At 33.7% G+C, this 25,482-nt stretch overlaps 1 protein-coding gene across 3 annotated transcripts in view; it reads left to right on the top strand.

Moving 5' to 3' along the window:
* CSMD3 (CUB and Sushi multiple domains 3) overlaps positions 1-25,482 on the top strand; it is a gene marked incomplete at its 5' end in the record, with an annotated part of 1,086,230 nt that overhangs the window by 782,758 nt on the left and 277,990 nt on the right. For all 3 annotated transcript variants that reach the window (XM_079722286.1, XM_079722285.1, XM_079722284.1), the window contains one exon: positions 18,715-18,906. In XM_079722286.1, coding sequence (XP_079578412.1) covers positions 18,715-18,906 — 192 coding nt within the window. The remainder of the gene's footprint in view (positions 1-18,714; positions 18,907-25,482) is intronic.

Below are 25,482 nucleotides of genomic sequence, written 5' to 3'. Positions count from 1 at the left end.
CATAAACTAGAACAATAGTAGCCAAATCAGTTTGTATCATTATTTTAACTGTCAGATTTTCATTCTTTTCCCATTCCACCCACCGTCGACATCACAATGCCTGTTCCTTTTTTGAGCAAAGAGCTGAGTGTCAAATAATAAATTAAAAAAGGAATGAGTCAGGAAATAACAGCAAAACAGTCTTAAGCAACAAAATGCAACCAACGAAATGGATTTCAGTGAACTTGGTGCAAAGTGAATTTAACTGAAATGTAGGTCACATACCAACTTCATAATCACTGTCAAGCCACTATCAGCAGCCTCATGTCTTCTATTTCCTGATCTATTCATTCTTTGTAGTCTTTTGCTTTGCCTCTTGGTGTTATATTCTGCAAGACTCTTTTGCTTAATCACAGCTACTTAAGTCTGACATGGCTACCTCATGCTGTCCTATGTTCTGCCCTTGGTTCTCAGCAGTCAGCCTCTATATATACCTCCTACTTTAATTTGTAATCTGCTTGTCTCATCCCACTTTAGTTCCTCAGGGAGGACATCTTTAAGTATCATGCTGTCATTTGCCCACAGAATAGTTGGTTCTGACAGAGCATTTTCTGTGCTCTTCACTCTTTGACATCTCTTTTAAGAATATGCCCCTGCTGGATAATACAAAATACCAAGGGCCATATCTTATACTGTTGAAAATTCTCAAGGAGATGGATTCCTTAGTCATGAGACGTTTATGTCTCCTGGCCTTAAAGGACTGCATGGTGCCCCTGAATTTGTTCCCATCCTCATTATTACTGCCTACACTGCTGTAGCAGTTGACTAGCCACTCACTTCATTGTCTCTCCAGCCAGACTTTTCTCTACATTTCCACCTGACTGTTTTGAAAATATAAATCAGACATCACTCCTCTGTTTAAAATTCTTTTATGGCTACACAGTCATAAGTTCAAAACTGTGGAATTACATTTAAAGCCTCCACAATTTGCGCCCAAATTACTTGCCAGCTTCATCTCTCACTATTCAGTTACATACATCTAGTCATCTAACTGCACTGTCCTGAAAAGACATTGACCTTTCACATTTCTGCTTCTTTTGCAAATCTCTTCCATGTTCCTGGAACACTTACGCCCACATTCAAAAATCCATAAATTCTTAGTCATTTTTCAAGGCCCAGGTCAAATGATACTTTAAGTACTAATGAACTTCTAGGCAGAATTAGTCACTCCCATATCTGCAGTGCCCTGGCACTATGTATGTATTATATTAGAATGGCTGTATATCCTTTTTTGCCCAAGACAGCCCTGGTTTATGCCTATTTTCCTGGCATCCTGACTTGTTTGACATTTGGTCTGTATTTTCCATTTTCAACAAAGTATCATTATTAATAGTTCTGTTAAAATAGCCAAGGTGTATTTATTAGCTATTGTCTTTGATCTCATTTAGTACTGTGTGAGATATATTCCCAGTGCTCAGAGTAATTATAATACATGATTAATTTTGAAAGACAAATACTGATAACCCATCTCTATTTCCCAGTCTTTTGTGCATGCCAGGTAACTTACACTTCCCTTTCATGGGTAGCATATAGGGCTCTTGTAGATGAAATGAAAATATTCTCAGATATTAACATCTAACTCATTCTGATCTTAGATGGTATTGGGAGAACTATTTGATACTGTTGCCCTGCCAGCTATTTTGTATAACAGCAAGTTATGTCATAATCTATTCTGTGGCTTGAAAGATACATAAAGCTGTCAGACCATGAGTTGGCCAAATTACTGAGAAATATGTATTCTTGAAATATCCACAGAAGTAGAGGTTGCACAGATGTGCTGTAGAGCTATAGTCTGAATGTTCTTGCCATGAGTGCTTGTTATTTATTTTATAGGATAAATTAACAATTATTTATTTTATCATACTGTTTTATTATTTTACAATAGACATTTATGGCAGCAGTGGGCTAGAGGGTACATACTGAATATTCATTTCTTAAGAAAGCTTAATTCCACCAAGATTTCTAAAAGAAAGTTCAGCTGAAGGAGGCTGTCAGGAAGACCCAGCAGAGATCAACAAGGCTGTCAGACAAACTTATTCTTGCAAAAATTGAAAGTAAACACAAAAAGATAGCAGGAAAGGACCTAGAAGAATTTTTGTTTATTATGATTTGTGAATCAAAGCATTTTAGTACATCCAGAAACACATTTTTTAAAAAGTGGGGAGTTCCACTTGATCCCATTTCAATTAAACATATTTAAGTAAATTGTAAAAATATTTTTAGAGGGTAAATCATGTATTGATTGGTTATTTTTCTATACAATCAAAAATTAGGAGAATACAGAATAAAATGAGACTTCCTTGGCTTGTATATTATATTAACATTCTGTTAAGCTACAGAGGGGGCAATTTTATATTTTAAAATATGGAACATAATTAAATGGTGATTTGGAGCCATGATAATACATTAACAACATCTTTGTCATTTTAAAGTACCTGATGTATTAAATTGATTATTATTATGATTATTTTAAAGTACCTAACTACTATAGCTATGTTCTTTTTAGTTGAATTATTTCCTAAATAAAATTTCTCCCTGGTTTTAGATTTATCCCTGGGACCCTGATATCATTGGTATTAATAGACCAATTTTTCCTAATAACTTGTTAACCTCATGTGAAAGGTGGGATAGTTTGATTGAGAATGTAGTATATATGATATTAAACATGAGATTTAGACCTAACAGTATATTAATATTTTAAGATATTTATACTTGATATTTTTATTTTATGAACAAATTGCCTACAAATTTTAATATGATAAGTTGTTGGAATACCTCTTTGGATTAACTACATGGTTCTTAGACTTTTATTACTTACATATTAAGGATTTTATACAAGTTGCTCACAATATCTGCTAATCATCAAATTTTATTTTTTAAATTTTGATGTGCCAATCATCAAAAAACCCTAAAACAAGTGTCTGTCATACAGAGTGAAGTAAGTCAGAAAGCGAAAAACAAATACCGTATGCTAACACATATATATGTAATCTAAAAAAACAAAAAGGTCATGAAGAACCTAGTGGGGGGCGGGATGGGAATAAAGACTCAGACCTACTACAGAATGGACTTGAGGACACGGGGTCAGGGAAGGGTAACCTGGGACAAAGTGAGAGAGTGGCATGGACATATATACACTACCAAATGTAAAACCGATAGCTAGTGGGAAGTAGCCACATAGCACAGGGAGATCAGCTAGGTGCTTTGTGACCACCTAGAGGGGTGGGATAGGGAGGGTGGGAGGGAGGGAGATGCAAGAGGGAGGAGATATGGGGACATATGTATATGTATAACTGATTCACTTTGTTATAAAGCAGAAATGAACACACCATTGTAAAGCAATTATACCCTGATAAAGATGTTAAAAAAAACAAAAGAGTAACATCTCAATTAAAATAAAAGAAAATCGATGTTGAAAATGCAACTTATACACAATGTATGTTAACATACATGGGGATCATGTGGTGTCATTGACCATGTGAAAACTAGAAGACATAAATCTGTTTAAAAAAAAGCATGACTTTTCATTTAGAACAAATGAAAACTCTACTAATTTCATCACTTTATGTTCTAAATTCTCTTCTGCATATATGAAAAGTGTTAACATGCCAGCTTCCTTAGCAGAACTTACCAAATAGTTAAATGAGTCCAATCTTATATGTCACATATATAAGATGTGACATTAATCACCTCAAATATTTTAATTCCAGCAAAAGTTTTACTTTTTACCTCCATTTTATGAAGCAGAGTATAGTCTTTGAAAGTTCATTGTGATAAAGATGAAACATCTCATATTATAAATTTAGTTACAATTTTAACATTTCAATAATTAAATTTACTTAGACTTATTCTATGGTCCAGCATATATTTTTCTAAAAGAACCATGTACATTTGAAAAGAATGTACACTTGCCATTATTGTGAATTAAATACCAATTAGATACAGTTGGTTGATAACATTGTGTTTGAAGTGCTCAATATTATTACTGATATTTTGTCTGCTTTTTTTTTTAATCCACTAATGAAAGAGTAGCATTGAAATGCCCAACAGCAATTGTGGATTTGCCTGTTTATTCTTTCTATCTTATCATGTCCTGTCATGTTTGTGTATCATGAAGATCTGTTACTAGGTGTGCACGTTTGAGATGCTATGCCTTCTTAATGAGTTGACTGTTTCATTACAATGAAGTAGCTTTCTTTTTCTCTGGGAATTTTCCTTGTCTTGAAGTTTGCATTGTCTGATATGAATATCTTATAATTAGTGTTTGCATGGTATTTCATTTAGCATCCTTTTAACTTGTCTTTATATTTAAAGTAGGTTTCTACTTTAAACAGCACATGATTGACATACTACTTGCCTGAGCCTTGTTTTTTTATACAGTCTGAAGATTTCTGCCTTTTTTTTTTTTTTTTTTTTTTTTTTTTTTTTTTTGTGGTACGCGGGCCTCTCACTGTTGCGGCCTCTCCCGTTGCGGAGCACAGGCTCCGGATGCGCAGGCTCAGCAGCCATGGCTCACGGGCCCAGCCGCTCCGCGGCACATGGGATCCTCCCAGACCGGGGCACGAACCCGTATCCCCTGCATCGGCAGGCGGACTCTCAACCACTGCGCCACCAGGGAGGCCCAAGATTTCTGCCTTTTAATTGTAGTCTTTATTTATGTTCATCTTTATTAGAGTATAATTGCTTTACCATGTTGTGTTAGTTTCTGCTGTATAACAAAGTGAATCAGCTATATGTATACATATATCCCCATATCCCCTCCCTCTTGCATCTCCCTCCCACCCTCCCTATCCCACCCCTTTAGGTCATCACAAAGCATGGAGCTGATCTCCCTGTGCTATACAGCAGCTTCCCACAAGCCATCCACTTTACATTTCGTAGTGTATATATGTCAGTGCTACTCTCTCACTTTGTCCCAACTTACCCTTCCCCCAAATTGCAGTCTTTAAATCATTAGACCGTTCACACATAAGGTAATTTTTATGGTTTTGTTTGGCTGCTGTATTGCTATTTACTTTTATTGAACCCACCTGCGCATTTACACCATCATTTTCTTCCCCTCTATTAACTTATTGGCTAAACATTTTGGAGGTGGGGGTGTACTTGCTCTATTATTAATAGTATGCATCTTGGATCAAAACCTACCATTAACTTCTATTACACACTGTCATATGTAATGTAAGAATGAGAGTGTATTTACATTTCCCCCTTCTTTCCTTTGGACTATTGTTTCCATTTATCTTACTTCTATTTATATTAACACCACAATACCTTTTTTAAACTTGAAGCAAACAATTATCTTTTAAATATTTTTTTAAATGAGACAAAGATCACATATTAAAATTGTAGTGTTAAGGATAAGGCTATTTGTTTTGTGATAATACAAATATAAACTTTGGTGACACACAACTTCGTGGCAAAAACAAAGCTCTTATAAAATTAAGAAACAGATATATACTTAGAATTGGTTGTGGTGTACATATAATTCGTAACTGCAACCAAGCAAATTCTACCCATCACAATAAAACTGTCATTAAAATTTACAAATATTTTTATATACAGCAAAATAATTGAATTACATTTTTTGTGTGTATGACAAAGTAATGCTGATTCAAAAATAAATAAACTTTAGTATGTCAGTACCAGCTTCTGTTTTTGCCACTCATTGTCATTCAGACTTAGAAAAGTTTGCATCTCTGAAGCACTCTTTTTCATAATCAACCAAAATGCCCTACTATGGTTTTGAAATTTTTAAAAATAAAACCTTTAAATTTGGTTGATTTATATTAAAATCATATGAAAATCTTTAATAAAAATACTCAGTTATTGGCATGTTAACGATCTTCAGCTTTTGAAAATTTTGGTGAATTATAATTATTGAAAACAAAGTTTGGAAATAGGAAGACATTTAAATGCTATTTTTATGTAAAAGTTAAAACAGTGTATAAAATTAAAATTTGAAACTATTATTGTCCTGTAGCATGATTTGACTTGTGAAAAGAGAGTATCTTTTGATGAAGTTCTTATTTTTTAATCAGATTGAATTTATATTTTATACTATAATGGAATAAAGTTGAGAAAACATACAATTATACAGCTTACAAGTGAACTATTCCAAAAAAAATCATTAAGACAAGTTGATAAGTTTTATATTATAAAAAATTTTGTCAAGAAAGGTATCTGAAAAGAAGTAAAAATTTACTATCTGTGAAAATACTTAAGCTGAAATATTTACACATTGTTGTATGAAATAAAATCAAATTGAAACTTTCCTCTATTTTAAAGAATTAGTCCTAAGCCTACCAGCTACCTCAGTACCTATAAAGAAAAACCTTTCTCAATTAAAAATAGTATGGCCTGTAGAGACCTCTGTTAACATGCCAATGACTTAAAATGTATTAAAAATACCTTTAACAATACCAGTAAAAATAAGAATATATTGAAAACCACATACTTAAGAAAAAATAGTAAAATGACATTAAATATGTCTAGGAAACCAATTAGAGAATGTACATTTGTACCACAAATGATCATTTTGCTTATCTTATTTTTAATGTTTAATTAACTCATATAAAGATGTTTTTGTGTGCCAGACATGGCATTTTAATTTTTTAGAAGTATTTTTAGTAGTTTTTGTATAGATACTTATTTTGAAAAATACATCAATGTAATATTATCAATCTGGTAAATCAGTACATATTTTTAATTACATAATTTAAATTACTTTTAACTTTTTATTTCATGCCCACAATTTTTCACTTTCAGTGACAAATGTCACCTGATTTTAATAAACATTTTATTATATTAAAGACATATATACACATCTGCTGTCCCTCTTAGACTGTGTTCCTTTGAAGCGCAAGGTTTATCCTATGAATATTTGTATCACCAGAACTTGGCATTGTACCTGGTATTTAGTACTTAGTAAATGTTAAATGAATCTGATTGAGTAGGAAATTTTTTAATAATGTAAAATTAAAAGCACACTGGTATTATATACTGTCAGTCAAGACTAATGTAAAACAATATTTATATGTTTTTACTCTTTTTTTGCTCATTAATTCTGGTGATTTCCAAATATTAGAATTCAATTCTGAATTAGACTTCTATATAATCCTTTATAATCCTTGGATATAAAATCAGTTTCCTGTTTAGGTACCTTTGACAGTCTTCAACCCAACATGCCTTTTGATTTCAAAGAAATTAGACCAGTAATTTTATTTCACTTTTGTCCATGTATTAGAGAACAAGAATCAATGACGGTATGGGGGTGTTGGCTCTTATTACAGTTCATCCCTAATATAAAACATACTTGGCTTATAGTGGGTGCACAACAATTACCTGGTGAAATAAATGAGTAAATATGTATTTTTAAAAGGTATTTCTATATAAAGTACTTGGAATATATTATAACACTAGTTTTGTGGTTTCTTTTGCATTAGCAGCTTTGTTCCCGTCCAGGGTTGATAGGAGGAAAATCTTGTCATGCTGCTATCTACTTTAACCTGACTTGCCATATCATTACATGTATCCTTAGAAACATAATGAAATTCTAAAGATAGCCACGTTACTGAGTAGCTAGCAGAGTGTAGGCCTAATAATGATGTTGAACATTCTTTGTAAAATTGATGGATCTTGTACAAAGCAGGGACTCAGTCAAGGGCAAAATTCTCCAGGGTGAAATCCACCTCTAGGTTACCATCTGCATTTCACATATTTTCCGATTGATTTGATTCTAGATGGGATTTCCTTCCAGGTTAAATATTCCCATTACCCAGCTTGATTTCCTTATAGATAGTGAAGTGGAGAATATCGTGTCATTTCTTAGTCAATACAAAAATATAAGGCAATAAAACTGGAAGAGTGTAAGTCCTTGTGAATACCAAATCTGGACTGTGACCTTGCTGAAGTTTCTTGGCATACTGAAAAAATATATACAACAACTTCTTAGACAAACTACACAGTGAATAGTAAAATCTAGTGGTCTTTAAAGATTTATCTCAGAGTTTATATTTTCATATAATTATACAATGTAATTGTTAGAATAGAACTTTAAGATTATTTTCTAATACTAAATCAGGCAGGTAAAAAATTATTATTATGTCAGTTTTACTGATGAGGCAGTTAAAATTCAAGGAACTAATACAACCTGGTCAGTGTCCCTTTCTTACAACAGTACAGATTACAGTTCAAGTCTTCTGCTTTTGATTTTATCCAACTGTATAGAATCTAAGGTTTTTCTCTTTTGAAAGTTCTTGAGATAAACAAGTTTGTACCAAAGAGTCTACTTTCTGAATGGAAAGGACACACAAGAACTTATGAGTGATTTAAGTGTATTTATTCTTTGTTGCACAGAGCAATGTCATAAGCAAACTGGACTGTTAATTTGCCCAAGGTCACCAAGATGGTAATTAGACATTATCTCTGAATTATCACCCATAATATAGTTGAAACTTATACATGTGCTAGTTAGGACTGTGAAATATGTATTAGGTGAGGTGAGCATTTCCAATTAAATTATACTCTCAATTAGATGAAACAAATATAAAATGAGAAGTCAGAAATATATTTACAGTACTGATGAGTTGTAAAAATGGTGAGAACTCAGTCATTTTCTGTAGTATTTAATGCTATCAGTATTGTTCTGAAAACAGCCTCAGGTTATCCAGATGGATTAATTAAAACAAATTAAAATGTAATATAAATGTTGTTACTGCAGTCTTGGAATAAATGTTTCCCAGTGTCAAACAAATGCTACATTATAAACAAACCTTAAGCATACATTGAAATGATTAGTTGTAATTTTGTTCATTCATTCATCCATTCATTCATTTCACACACTTTTTAAAAAAATTAATTAATTAATTTATTAATTTATTTATTTATTTATTTATTTATGGCTGTGTTGGGTCTTCGTTGTGTTGCACGGGCTTCTTATTGCTGTGGCTTCTCTTGTTGCGGAGCACGTGCTCTAGGCTCACGGACTTCAGTAGTTGTGGCACATGGGCTAAGTAGTTGTGGCTCTCGGGCTCTAGAGCACAGGCTCAGTAGTTGGGGCTCATGGGCTTAGTTGCTCCGCGGCATGTGGGATCTTCCTGGACCAGGGCTCAAACAGGTGTCTCCTGCACTGGCAGGCGGGTTCTTAACCACTGCGCCACCAGGGAAGTCCCCCACACATATTACTTGAACTATTTTTTTTTCATTGAAGTATAATTGATTTACAGTGTTGTGCCAGTCTCTGCTGTACAGCAAAGTGACTCCGTTACACACATATATTCTTTTTTTATATATTCTTTTCCATTATAATCTATCACAGGGTATTGAATGTAGTCCCCTATGCTGTACAGTAGGACCTTGTTGTTTATCCTTGATGAACTATTTTTAACTATTGTGAAAGATTCTCTTCAATTTCTTACATATAAGGACAATTTATTCCTAGGGTATAGCAACGCTTGATTTGATAAGATCCCATGTTGCTTAACAATAAATGCAGTAACTCTTTCAGTGGATTTAGACTATTGGTGAAGATTAAAAGCATTGTAAAAACAATTCCTAAGAAATGCTAATGTAAACTTTCTTAACTTGAGCATAAACTCTTTTTTAATTTACATACACATATATAAATAGCATGTTAATAATGTATCTTGAAAAATTATTTTTACTGTATATGATAAGTAGTTATGAAATGGTATTACTTTTACATATCTATTTTTTTCACACCCTGAGTCATGAGAATTTTTAAGAAAAAACTATTATGGATACAAGTGGTTTTTGGTGGAATAAAAACAGTTCAATTTTAAAGGAAAAGTTTGTCATTACAAATTTATTATTGACTTATTATAATAACCAGATATAAAAATTCATTTTGTTAGAAGTAAATGCTACCATACAGAATAAAATCATTTGCATAAAAAATAAAGTAAAAATTACAAGATTTTGTATGTTTGCTAATGTTCAGTTTATTTCTTATGTCAGTGATTTTACATTCTATGGTGAATTTATTTCTAACAAAAGTATTTGTATCTGGGTATTATATTAAATTAGAAATAAATTGGCAATGAGAAATTTTTACTTTCAAATGGAACAATATTTATTTGATTTTTTTGATATCAGTTGCATAGGAGAAAATTTTATACACAGGTGAAATTTAATATTTTTTACATTTTTATTTACAAAAATTTGAAAATCAAAAGATTTTATAATTTTGCAAGTGTTTTGGACATGGTAAGCTGAGGGGCCTATTAGATATACAAGAAGTTAAATAAGCAGTTGAATAGAATGGTCTGAAGCTCAGGAAAGACATTAAGACTGAATATATAAATTTGGGAAGCATTAAACTAAAAACAGCATTTAAAACCATGGGATAAGGTGAAGTTATCCAAGGAGAAATTGTAGAAAGTTGGGAGCAGAACCATTAAGAACTAATCCCTGAGGTACTACATCTCTCAGTCATTGGGTTAACAAGGCAGGGATAGCAAAAGATACCAAAAAGAGCAGCAAATAAACCAGAAAAGAGAACTAGCAGTCTGATGACTGAGAAGCCAAGAAAAAAAGTGCTGTGACAAATGTTGCTAAGATGTTTCTGAAAAAAGAAGGCACTAAGTTATCATTGAATTTGGCAGCCTAGATTTAACAAGGACAGTTTAGTGAATACGTCTGATGAATGGCAGATGAAACTTGAGACAGTTGTATAGATACCTCCCTCAGGACAGATGTTTAATAGGTTTCCTACTAAAGAAAGGAGGGAAATGAGAAAAATAGCTAGAAGAGAATGGGAATGTAATGAGGATTTTGGTTGTTTATTTAAGATGGAAGTTGTAAGCCACATTTGTATGTTTTTGAGAATGACCCAGTACAAAAAGAAAACCTAGTGATTCAGAAGAGATGAAAAATGTTCAGGAATGAAGTCCTTGAGAAATAGAAAGGTTTTAATACCATCAGGACAAGAACTAGGGTTAGCCTTACATAGAGCAAGGGCACCTTCTTCGCTGCTACAGGAGAGGAAGTAAAGAATATAGATGCAGACACCAGAGATTTGGTGAGGGTGCACCTATCTTATTGTTTCTACTCTCTTAATGAACTGTAAGGAAAGAAATCAGAATAAAAGGACAGGAAGAACAAGAATGAGAAAAACAATTGGAGGGCAAATGTTCTTGATATTGTAATTACTTAATACCATTTGACACATATATGGCTAAATTTGGCATATATCAGGTTAAATTTTATTTTTATTACTTCTAATAATACCCGCAAAATAACCTTGAGTCTTTCTTTTCTGCTTTCCTTTATGGTGAAATATCAGGAGCAAGAAAATTTTTGTGTGTAATGAAGGGTTATAAACTGTTCTTGCCTTTCTGTTTCAATGTAGGTCTAACTTTTTTGCCCAATTCTTTTGTTAATAAACAACTGTCAGAGTTCCATTAGTAGGGCACGTCTTTTTATTGTTTTATCTGGTAATGGTTTGTGCTGAGACAGTATACCCTAATGGCTAAGAGCCCTGCTGTTTCTTGATTCAAATTACAACTCTGCTAAGAGCAAACTTTTAATATCATGGAGGCTTATTTTACCCATTTAAAATAGGGATAATAATACTTCATAAACACATACTTCATAAAACACATACTTCATGTGTTTTAGCCTAAGAGTATAAACTTAGCTTCTAGTTAAGTGTTTTGCACAATGTATGCTCTCAATAGAGACAATAATAGTAATCATCATTATTTTATTGGTATCTATTCTGATTGCCCTTCACATTGAACAACTACATCTCTTCCTTAGATACACAGATTTATTTCAGTTTGACAAAATATACACCAATGGAATCCTGTGAATAAGACTGTGTTGTTAATATCTGTGCAATTTTTTTTAAGTAAGAAATTAATACATTTAAAGCTAAGTGTTATAAACATGTAGGTTTTGGACTCTTCCAATCAGAACGATAGGCAGGTAGGTAGCTGCTCTTCTGATTTTAAAATGACAATAAAGATTAATAACATATTTTAGAAATTTCAATTGAAGTCATTATTTCACTTGAGCTTTATACTATAGTTCACACTTTTTTTTGCAAACACTCTATCACTTTTGCTTAAGAAATGTCCCTCGGTAATGGTCTCATGTCTGCATAGGACACTTCATCCACTTTAACTATGTGATGTTGGTCAGGCTTCTTATCTTTTTTTAGCCTCCATCTTCTCATTGGGAAAATATGGATACTAATAGTACCCAGACTTCTTGTGAATCAAATGAGATATAGATCATAGTACAAGTGTTTGAAAGACAGTAAGTGTCCAATAAATATTACATAATGACAATATTAACTAGTCACATACTCTTCTATTTATATACCTTTTCCCTGTGACTGTTATCATTTTTACTGAATAATCAGCTGTGAAACAGACTAACCAGTTGATAATTCCTATTCTAGACTAACCAAAATGTTAATGGCCATTTCTTTTGGGGGGGGACAAGGAAGGGAAGTCATCTTTTATAGTCAATTTCATTAAGTTTTGAAAGCTAAATCCAAGATATATTTGGATAGGATAGCATATAAGCCTATTATATACACTTTCTAGAATGTTCCTTTCATGATAGCATTGCAAGTGAGATAACAAGTTTGTTAAGACCCTTTATCTTTGTTGGAATTTATGCTTACTTTACATATTTATGTTAAGAAAAATCAGGAATAAATGACAAACTTAAACCTAATAGAACAAATACAGATATTCATTTCATCAATTAAATTTGAAGTAATTTGGACTTAAAAAACTGAGGTTATAGGGCTTCCCTGGTGGCACAGTGGTTGAGAGTCTGCCTGCCGATGCAGGGGACACGGGTTCGTGCCCTGGTCTGGGAAGATCCCACATGCCGCGGAGCGGCTGGGCCCGTGAGCCATGGCCACTGAGCCTGTGCGTCCGGAGCCTGTGCTCCAAAATGGGAGAGGCCACAACAGTGAGAGGCCCGCATACCGCGACAAACACAAACAAAAACAAAAACAAAAAACTGAGATAATAAATAGAAATTACCTATTTTAATACACTGGTGGCAGGTATATTATTTTCTAATATATACTTTTAAAATTTTTATATCTTTAAAATAGTTGATAAATTGAAATACTTAATTGCAAAAAAAGTCCTCATTCTATAGAAACACCCTGTATATTATTCCACAGTGGAAGAGAATAGAGAGGAACAAACATCTACTTAAAAATATATATATAACAACAGTAATAAAATGCAAATAAGAATTATATATCTTGAGAATTGTATGTTCCACAAAATTAAACAACAAATGTCAAATAAAAATTCTTAATCTATTTTTATATATGTGACAATACTTATTAAGTTCTAATATTATATAATTGTTTTTAAATCATGCTAATTTTGTGAGATTATTTCAGTCCTAATTTCCAAGGAGATACAGAATGACTTTTTAAATGTTTATTTATTTTCTTCAATGGCTATAGTTTCTATTTAATACAGAAAAGAAGAATGACCGATGCCAAAATTAATGTAATTTTGTCTACCCACAGACACAGTGTATAACCAGTATAGAGACTAAACTTTGAATAAGTAAAGAAAATAAGACAATAGCATTCACAGCAAGTAATTCTTTCTGTGTGTATTTAACTAATTGCTTTCAGAACTCAAGTAATTGCAAGAAGAAAAAAATTATTTGGTCTTTCACTAAACCCCATCATTCTCTATTGTATTTTAAAATCTTACTTGTAATTTATTTATGAGTTGAGAGAAAAAGGAAGAGTACAATTTTACCACCTCTGTTCCTTCAAGTCAACCAGACCCAAAGGCAAATGAATATTTTTACATATTATATATTAGCTATCATATTGAAGCCTTTATATTTTAGCTACTAGGTTCCACTTTAAATCTGTAAGCACAGTGACTCTGACAATAGGGCCAAAACATCTTTTTTCCCTCAAACTCTGGTAAGACATGGTTATACCAGCTGCTTTCATTTCATTGTTTTCGTAACATTGTTATATGTACATTTTTACTTTGAGAATGTTCATATTAAGCTTCAAGCTTTTTGCAGAGCCCAGCACATAGGAAGCTTCTACAACAATAACAAAAACAACAACAAAAGAATATTTTTCATAATCTGTATATCATTCTACTTTTCAGCTTGAAAGCTGTAGCACATTTTACCTTTATATCACTCCTTTCCAATTAAAACATCCTAAGTGTAAATCTTGTATGTAGGACATCCAGCTCCACTTTTGTATTGTAAAACCAATTCATAGATCAGTTTTAGTGTTGGTGGAAACCATTCCAGAGCAATTCAAGGAAAGCTTAATGACTGAGTTTATCACAAAAGCATTTACAAAAAAAAAAAAAAAGGTCTATCAATATTGAAAGAGTATAATTGACAGACCCTGTAATGCCTGATGGATGTTCTGCTAAGGAACACTGATAGGTATTACAGAACAAATCCAATTGGAAATTGGAACTAAGTCCCTGCCCCACTTCCCTCAGTATTCTCCAATATGAGTCTGATTGTTATTCTATTAACAGTTAAAAATAACTCTCTCAAAAATAACTCAAATGAAAGAAGATTGAATATTTTTAAGATGGACACATTTATGTGCACTGTAGCTTTTCTATTTATAGATATAATCTCTGTATTTTTTATCATTTCTTAATGGGGTTTATTATATTTAACTGAGAAAGAAATTGTATCTCTGGGACAGTGAACAGGTAGAAGAGGACAGTCTAGTGTAACATTTAAGGGTTTGGTTTCTGAAATCATACTGGGGTTCAAACCTTGGTTCTGCACCCTTTAGTTTTTGTAATATTGAACACGTTACTTAATCTTCCTAAACTTTAGTTTTCTCACCTCTAAAATAAAAATAATAATGGCACTTGACCCATTGGTTTGATAGGAGAATTAAAGGAATTATACATGTAACGTCTTCATCCTTGGCCATTGCTGAGAAACACTAGTTTGTCAGTAAAATGAAGCAAAACTGTTAGGATTTCTGATGATGTGTATAATGATACATAGATTTAATTTAAGTGGTTGGTAAAATAACATTTGCAGTCTACATCTTGTAACCCTTTTTAAAAAGTAACCCTTTAAAAATTAACCCTTTTAAAAATAACCTTTTAGAGTCATTTAGAGTCATGTACCACAGTGTTCATTGCAGCTCTGTTTACAATAGCCAGGACATGGAAGCAACCAAAGCGTCCATCGACAGACAAATGGATAAAGAAGATGTGGCACATATATACAATGGAATATTACTCAGCCATAAAAAGAAACGAAATTAGGCTATTTGTAGTGAGGTGGATGGACCTAGAGTCTGTCATACAGTGAAGTGAGTCAGAAAGAGAAAAACAAATACCATATGTTAACACATATATATGGAATCTAAAAAAAAAAAAAAAAAAAGGTTCTGAAGAACCTAGGAGCAGGACAGGAATAAAGATGCAGACATAGAGAATGGACTTGAGGACACGGGGAGGGGGAAGGGTAAGCTGGGGTGAAGTGAGAGAGTGGCATGGACATATATACACTACCAAATGTAAAATAGATAGCTAGTGGAAAGCAGCTGCATAGCACAGGGAGATCACCTCGGTGCTTTGTGACCACCTGGTGGGGTGGGATAGGGAGCGTGGGAGGGAGATGCAAGAGGGAGGAGATATGGAGAGATATGTATACGTATAGCTGGTTCACTTTGTTATAAAACAGAAACTAACACACCATTGTAAAGCAATTATACTCCAATAAAGATGTTAAAAAACTTAAAATAAAAATATCTTTTTTTTACCCTTTCTGAAAAGATATATAGAACAATTTGCAGTCTGTTCAGTTTTGTGTGTATATATATATGTGATTATATATAATATCACTTTTTTGTTGTTGCTGCTTTTATGCAGTCTCAGACTTAACATACCACCAAATTAGGTTGTTGGGTTTTTTTCGGTTTTTTAATTGATATGGTCCTCTTGATTCCCAAACGACTTTGAGAGTCAGAACATTACAATATTTGTGTGTAGATTCTCTGGTTTCATTGCTGTGTATGAGTATTAGGGAGATGAGCTATCAATACAAAAAGTACACCTGGTAGGTTTTAACAAATTGTTTGGTATATTGGTGAATCTATCTATCTATCTATCTGTATCTACCTACCTACCTTTGTACCTGTTTACTTACCTACTAGGGATGTATACAACAGAATCTGTTTGTAGGTGCCACTGCCATGCAGTTTGAACAATTTGAAGTCTGTTCAGTTTTATGTCTGCCTATTTCTTCTTTGTATTCCTAGCACCTAGCACAGTGTCTGGAATATATTAAGTTAGTAAATGAATGAATAAGTGAATACCAGTTATGTGTCTGTAATCCAGCCATTTGTGTAGTTACTTTAATATGCAGTTTAAAAAATAATTTATACAAGGGCTGAATCCTACATTTATGAATATAATTTAATAAGTAGCTTAAATGAAAAATTTAATAGCTTTTTTTTCTTGATACTTAATTATCATATACTTTAGGATAAATCTGCTTTGTGGTAATTCAAAGTAATATCTTGTTCCATTAACCTGAATAATTGTAGTTAATTATACTATTAAATGTGCCCTATACTGTATATAGAAGAACAGTTGCTTTCCTGTGGTCCCATACTCTCCTCTAATGATTTTTTAAACTTTTTGAAAATTTTAAATAATTTTAGATTTATATGCAATTGTAAGAAATAATAGAGATCCTGTATACCCTTTACCCAATTTCCTCCAATGATGATTTCTTGTATAACTATAGCACAATATCACAAGCAGAAAATTGACATTGATAACAATCCATGAACCTTATTCAGATTTCATTAGTTTTATATATGCTCATTTTTGTGTGTATGTTTAGTTTCTATATAGTTTTATGTAGATTTGATCACCATCACCAGAGGTAAACCACAGTACGGTTCCATCACAAAGATCCTTCTACTCACTGTTTTATAGTCCTGGTCATCTCCTTCCATCCCCTCCCCCTACAATTCTTGGTAACCAGTAATCTGTTTTCCAACTTCATAATTTTGTCAATTCAAGAATGTTACATAAATAGAGGCAAACAGTATAAAACATTTTGCTATTGCATTTCTTTTACTCATCATAATTGCCTTCAGATCCATCCAAGCTGTCTTGTATATCATCATTCCTTCTTTATTACTGACCAGTATTCCATGGTATGAATTTAGTTTAATGATTCACCTGTTGAAAGTGGTTTGTTCCTAGTTTTTAGCTATTACAAATAAAACTCCTGTGAACAGGGGCTTCCCTGGTGGCGCAGTGGTTGAGAGTCTGCCTGCCGATGCAGGGTACACGGGTTTGTGCCCTGGTCCAGGAAGATCCCACATGCTGCGGAGTGGCTAGGCCCGTGAGCCATGGCCGTTGAGCCTGCGTGTCCTGAGCCTGTGCTCCGCAACGGGAGAGGCCACAACAGTGAGAGGCCCGTGTACTGCAAAAAACAAACAAACAAACAAACAAAAAAACCTCCTGTGAACATACACGTTCAGGTTTTTATTTCTGTGTAATAAATGTGCAAGAGTACAATTACTGGGTTATGGTAAGCACATTTATTTATTTATTTATTTATTTATTTATTTATTATTTATTTATTTATTTATTTATTTGCGGTACGCGGGCCTCTCACTGTTTTCTCTCCCGTTGCGGAGCACAGGCTCCATACGCACAGGCTCAGCGGCCATGGCTCACAGGCTCAGCTGCTCCGCGGCATGTGGGATCTTCCCAGACCGGGGCACAAACCCGTGTCCTCTGCATCGGCAGGTGGACTCTCAACCACTGCACCACAAGGGAAGCCCAGCACATTTATTTTTGCAAGAAAGTGCCATCTTCTTTCCAGAGTGGCTGTACCATTTTACATTTCTACCAGCAATGGTTAAGTAATTCCGTTTTTTGCAGAATCTTGCCAGCATTTGGTGTTACTATATTTTTTATTTTACCTGATCTGATAGGTATGTAGTAATATCTCATTGTGGTTTTAAATTGCATTTCCTTAATGGCTAATAATATTGAACACTTTTTCGTGTGCCATCTGGTATCCTCTTTATTGAAATGTTTTTTGCCCATTTTCTAGTTGGATTTTTTTCTTTCTTTTTTTTTTTTTCACAGTTGAGTTTTAAGAATTCTTTGTATATTCCAGATACAAGTCCCTTGTGGAATATAGCCCATGCAAATATGTTCTTCCAGTCTGCAACTGTCTTTTCATCCTCTTCACAGTGTCTTTCATGGAGTATCAAAAAACAGATTTTGAGTACATTTATTATTTAGCTACTAAAATGCCATGTCCCTGTTTGAAGCAAGTTAACACATAAATTATTTACCAAAAACAATTAAAAAGTATTTATTGTGCAGGTATTTAAAAATTAGCCCAAGCATTTTTTAATTGAAGTATAGTTAATTTACAATATTATATTAATTTCTGGTGTACAGCATAGTGATTCATAGATAGTTTTTACAGATTATATACTCCATTAAAAATGCAACAAGGAGATATTGTATAGCACAGGGAATTATGGCCCAAGCATTTTTTAAGTTAATTTTCTAAAAGCACATAGATATGTGGAAGCTTCTCAAATATAAGACCTGGAATTTTGAAGGTGATTTTGGATAGCATCAAAACTAAAGGTTTGTTTCTGTCTTTTCATAGGTTCTGTTGCCACTGCATGTCGTGACCCAGGGGTTCCCATGAATGGGACTCGAAATGGGGATGGACGAGAACCTGGGGACACTGTTGTTTTTCAGTGTGACCCAGGATATGAGCTTCAAGGAGAGGAAAGAATAACCTGCATTCAGGTAGAAAATCGATACTTCTGGCAGCCCAGCCCACCAGTTTGTATAGGTATGAATTTAGAATAATTAAAATTGTATACAGGTGTAAAATAATGCTTAAAAACTGGTTTCAGTGTTATTAATTAAGAACAGTATTGTGGAATAGGTTATATGGAAGTATAAGATTTCAGAGGTCTATGACCCTCCAAAAATGCACAAAGTTGTAAATCATTGTTATTTTTCCCCTGAGGAGAGGGTCTATAATTTTATTAGATTCTCAGTGGTTCTAACACTCTAAAAAAAAAAACAAAAACAAAAATACAGTAAAGAATCAAAGTTCTTCAAATGCATGGACACCAAGGGGGGAAGTGGCAAGGTGGATGGTGGTGGTGGGTTGAATTGGGAGATTGAGATTGACATATATACACTAATATGTATAAAATAGATAACTAATAAGAACCTGCTGTATAAAAAATAAATAAAATAAAATTCAAAAGAAAAAATAGAATCAAAGTTCTTGAAAAATCTTCATCTTCCCTATCTACTATACAAATGTAGTTATTCACTGCTTTTAAAATTTAAAGAGTGGATTCAGACTCTGTATTTAAAATGGGCCAGGTTGATCTTGCCTCAATGATGGTTATTCCTTCTAAGAAAGAAAATTTTATCAGAACTTATGTTTGAGTTTCAAAGCTTTGACTTTCCCTTCAATCCATATATTCTAAATGAATTATCAGTTTTTATTTTGATGATCTAAGGATTTGCAACTGCTTGGTTCATATTTCCAACTCTCTGCCTTTTGAATCCATGGTCTATTCTCTTTTTTTTTTTTTTGTGATACACGGGCCTCTCACTGTTGTGGTCTCTCCCGTTGTGGAGCACAGGCTCCGGACGCGCAGGCTCAGCGGCCATGGCTCACGGGCCTAGCCGCTCCGTGGCATGTGGGATCTTCCTGGACTGGGGCACGAACCCATGTCCCCTGCATCGGCAGGCAGACTCTCAACCACTGCGCCACCAGGGAAGCCCAATGGTCTATGCTTGAGTGTCCATGTTAGACTCTAGAAAATTAAGATACGTATTATTTCCCTACTGGGTCTGAGAAAAAGTTAGAGGGATATACCACTTTTGGAATAAAAATAGTGAGAAAACTTGCTATATAATCTTTTAAAAAAAATTTTGTTATTAAGGTTCTTAAATTCAGCTAGTTTAATCTCAAAACTTGAGCTCAAGTTGGCATCATCTTGAGCTCAAATTGGCATCATCTAAACTGTATAATACAGTTTGCGCAAAGTATGTTATGTGTACTCAAAATTTTATTTATCATATTCTTTACCTTACTACACTGCAGGAAACTTGGGAGAAGATTCCATATCTTGTTCAGTGTATTTCTTATAACATGAAAATTTAGCACTTTTAGGAGAGAAAGCCTTATTTTTGTTCACTTTATATCTCACTCATAAATACATTTTCAATAATCATTTCCCAGTGAGTCACATAATAGTAGGAAAAGAGTGTTTAGTACCTCAGTCAGAAGTGAACAAATCAAGCACTCAGTTATTCAGATTTACTTTACCCCATTTTACGCTTCTTATGCAAGAACTGCAAACTCAAATTCATTAGTGCATCCTATGTGTTGATCTAGGCATTGAGGATTTAGCAGTACAGTAAGACAGAAGAGTTCCCTGTTTTTGTGAACTTCTCTAGTAAACTGAAAACTAAAAAATCTGAATTCATATCACATCTTTTGTATTTTATTTGTTGGAATTAAAAAAACACAATACACAGAACAAAACACATCTAAAGGCTCAAACCAGGCAGGGAGTAGACAGATATTTGTAGACTTCTGTAGAAAATGGAGCAGATGATAAGGAAAAAGCTTATTAAAGGGACATAAAAAAAGCAGAAAATAAGGGCATACATTGAGCCAGTTCCGATTTAGCCATATTTTCCTTTACAGTTTATTTCCATTTATACCTATGTTGCTCTCTATGTACCACTGCAAGATTCTAAATCATCAAACATCGATTAATTTACATTTCTATAAATACACTCATAAAAGCAGAGGAAAAAATACAGAGAAAAAAATATTTTCAAAGGAAAAGGGACTGAAACAATGAAGCTTTCATTTGTTTACTGGACAGTTAACCTAAAAAATGCCAATTAAACTAAAATGCCACATTCAAATTAATTGGAATTTGACTGAGTATCTTGTAAAGAGAATCTTTGTGTAAAGATGAAATGACAGAACTCCACAGACTTACTGTGGAACTTCTTGTTTTATTGTGATTCTTAGACCTATTAAATGGGTGTTATTTATTAGAATTACTAGAAAGGCTATATTATGTCAAATGTTGTCATGTAGAGAATTCTGAAGCATTGAACAGCTTTACACTGAAATGCTAGAAAACACGAAAATCCAAAAGGTTAAAAGAGTGAAGAATTTTGAGATAGGCTGTTATAAAATTCCATTTGTAGACAAGACTTTAGCCAGCAAGTCATAATTCTAGAAAATAAAAGTTAAACACCAAATTTTACTTAAATTAAGCAGATTGTGGGAATTTTTTGTAAGGACAGTGGTGCTGTGTATAATTTTTTGGTAGGAAAAGATTGCTTAAGGAAAGGATATGCATTAGAGCTTCTCTGAGGAAGATAATAACCTTAAAAAAAAAGTCTGAAAAATTGCTAAGCTGCAGAAAACTTGAACTCTGAAACTTATAAGAAAGAACTCCATGATTGGAAATATTATGCCAAAGATTAAACCCTGAACTTTTTAGAAACTTCATAAGTCTATGTCTCAGACCCTTGAGCATAAAGCATTTTGCTTGCATGAGAAATAGTCAACCTTATAGCAAATACCAAGCAGAAGGACAGTCATTCTTAAGAGAGTTAATAGAATTCATTCTAACAGAATTGACAGTGTGAAGATTACTTTGACATTGCTAGAGGGAAAGTAACAGCACTCAATATGAAGGTAAATAACAAAGACATGAGTATGGGTGGGCTGCTGAGAAAGACAGTAGACACAAAACTGAATAGGGGAGGGCTTCCCTGGTGGTGCAGTGGTTGAGAGTCCACCTGCCGATGCAGGGGACACGGGTTCGTGCCCCGGTCCAGGAAGTTCCCACATGCCACGGAGTGGCTGGGCCCGTGAGCCATGGCCGCTGGGCCTGCACGTCCGGAGCCTGTGCTCTGAAACAGGAGAGGCCACAGCAGGAAGAGGCCCGCGTACCACACACACACACACAAAAACTGAATAGGGGAGAAAAATTAAGATTGTAAAATCATTATCAATAGTTGCCTGTATAACTGTCTCATAAGAAATTACATGCAGAACAAATCATTAATGTGTCAGAACTCTATGGAACCTAACTAAAAATTTAATTCATAAATATATTTGATTTAAAGAGAATCTTATTTTGGATGCTTTATGATTAGATGCATAAAAGTAAAAGATGTATTTTCCAAATGGTATTTAAAGTTTAATATATTAAATGCAAAGAGAGTTTTCTTTACTACTGAGTTGTTTGGGATATACAAATGTTAGATAATGTCTCAGCTTGTCTCAATGGCTTTTATAGATTTTCAAAATCTACTACAGTTATTAAATTTATCTGGAAAACCTCAATAAATAATTTTAATAATAGAATCAAAAGAATTTTAAAGGATCTTATGCTCTAATAATCGTATAATCACAAAATATATCCAGTAAAATACTTAAAAATATGTGTAATGGATTTTCCTATATCTTATATGATAAAGGATATACACGTATAAACGTATATGTGGATGTGTTCATGTGTATAAAATTGCTAACGATAAAAAAGACCAAAGTTTCCTGTGAAAAATAAGGAGAACTGAAACAAACAAATAAAATTGCCCCCATGATCCCCCAAAGTACAAATGATACCACTTCCTTAGAATGTGAAAAAAAACCCAAAAAACATTCCTGCCTTTTGTGCCTATATACATATATATATACACATATGTAACTGCATTTGCTATTACACATATTTTTCTAATATTTTTCAAATTCACATATTATTTTAAAAGTTCCAAAGATAAAATATGCCATTGTTTTTATCAAAACATATAGCTTTTATCAAAGTAAATTATTATTTTTATCAAAACAAATTAGATTGCCATTCAGACTTATTCATCTTTAATCTTCACAATCAATACAAGGAGTTAATAGCAATTCAACAAACATTTATGGAATGTGTAGTATATGCTAACTCTCACATAGAAAATAACATATAAAACACAGTCTTTAGCTTGCGGATTAGTGATAAATGCAGATACCTGAAAGGAATATTTAAATAAAATATGGTAAGGGAAATGATGGAGATAGGCACAGTTTGCTATGGATACCAGAGTGTGTTGGAGAGAGCTGAAGCAGAGTCCAGGCTGAGAATTTCTAGGAAAACTCCCTGGAGGCAGTGATGAATCTTGAGACATAAGTAAAAGTTATATAGAGGTAGAAGGGAAGACATGTCAGGAAAAACAAATAGGATGCATAAAGGCATGTAAATACAAGGAACAAGCAAATGATAGCTTTGAGTGTAAATTATGTGTCTATATTGGTGGTTGATGCAATTGGAAAGGTTGCAGGGGTCAAGACATGAAAGCTATACTGGAGTCGGGACATTATCTTTTAGGCAATGTGTAATAACTGCAGAATTTTATGCATGGACATAGTATGATTAGATGTTTTCACTGGGAAGATGAAATGGAGGAAACGAGATTATACTAGAGGCATGGGAAACAAATATTGCAATAATTCTGGAGGCATGTAAGAGTCAGATCTAGAAATGTGGTATTAGAAAAGGAAAGAAGAGATAGATTGAAAAATATCTATGAGGAACTGAGGTAGAGTCTTGGTAGTGCTTCTTGATAGACTGGAGTCAAGGGTGCAATAAAGAAAAGGGAAGAATCTTAGGCCTCTAGCTTGGGTATATATGTGGTTGGATGATAGTGCTAACCAAACAACCTAGGAATACAGGAGAAATTTGAGTTGAGGTTTGGATATGTTGGATATTCTGTGTTTGATGTACCCACAGTGATCAGGTAGAGATAGCCAGTAAGCACTTGAGCATATGGTTTAGAATTAAGCAGAGAAATCTGTTGGAGATGATAGGAAAAAGGGGTTATCAGTATGTAAGTGGAAGATAAACTCACAATTCAGACATGATCAACAAGGAAGAATGTAATAGAGTGAAAATTACAGACAATTAGGAAAGGAATTCAGGAGAATACCAAAATTATAAGATGAAGTGAAAGAAGTGTTTGCCAATAAAACTGAGATCCGTACAAAGACATCAGAAGAAAATTAGAAGTGGAGTTCCAAAAACGAGGAGAGTGAATTTATGGTGAAAGTCAACAGATAAGGATGACTGCAGATATGAAGAGAAAGATAAAGGCAGAAATACCCTCCTATGTTAGTCAATACAAAAGTCATTTGAGGATGAGCTAGGGAGTGTTACGTGTGGGAGGCTCGGAGGCTAAGGGAAATAGCAATGGCTGGAGAGAGCAGGAGAGGTGGGAAGGACCACATAAAAACATCTAGAGTCCCTAAGCAACAAAAAAGTTGTCTCTCTAAATATAATTTCAAATAAAAAAAAAATTCTAAGCCTGAGATAAGTTTTCTCAGCATGAATACTTTGGTACTTTTCTTCAAGATATAACATAAGAAACTATTTTTTCTCAGTGGCCTGCTTTGCTAATCATGTTAGTCTACCTACAGGTACATATAGTACATAGGTGATGAAAGAGAGAATGAGATTAGACTTCCTTTTCAAAAGGCATAGTTGTAAAATAAAAAAACAAATTCAAAATAAGTGAGGAGAGACTTTTATTAACAAGGAATTATTGTACAATTTTACTATTGTAATGTATGGAAATATCAAATCACTATGTTATACACCAAAAACTAGCAATGTTGTAGGTCAATTATAATTCAAAAACAAACAAACTCATAGAAAAAGAGATCAGATTTTTGGTTACCAGAGTCAGGGGGTCGGGGAGAGGTAATTGGATGAAATTGGTTCAAAAGCACAAACTTCTAGTTTCAAGATTGATAAGTACTGTGAATGTAATGTACAATGTGATATGTGACGCTGCTATATGTTATCTATGAAAGTTGTTAAGAGAGCAAATCTTAAGAGTTCTCATCACAAGGAATTTTTAAAATTTTTTCTTTAATTTTGTAACTATATGATGACAGATGTTTACCAAACTCATGAAGGTGATCATTTAAAAACTAAAAAGCATTTTTGTAGTGTGTGGGTAGCAGAACTACTGTGATAGGGAGAGCAATGTGATGGTGAGATCTTCCAGCACCTAAAGAATTCGGAAAAGGGGATTTTTCTTTTATAGAGAGGAGTACACAAGGCTGGAAAGAACCAGGTGTGGGGAAGTGACATGGAAGGGTGGCCCGGAATGCTGTACTCTGAGTGCAGCCTACCCTCAGGAGAGGTTGTGTGCTCACTCAAGGCTGAGGGAGAGCCAGAGTTCAAGGACCTAGAGAAAGGAGAGAAGCTTGACCAAAGTTTGGTTACAAGCGGTTTATTATGATTGATCAGTGAGGTCAAGCAATTCAACTAATAATTTGAGTCAAAGAATGGGAATTTTCAGGGTCCATGTCTGATCT

Source organism: Hyperoodon ampullatus, assembly GCF_949752795.1.
Source record: "Hyperoodon ampullatus genome assembly, chromosome: 17".
NCBI lineage: Eukaryota > Metazoa > Chordata > Mammalia > Artiodactyla > Ziphiidae > Hyperoodon > Hyperoodon ampullatus.
Note: the sequence above shows the minus strand (reverse complement) of the source record. Positions and strands in the feature narration are given on the sequence as shown.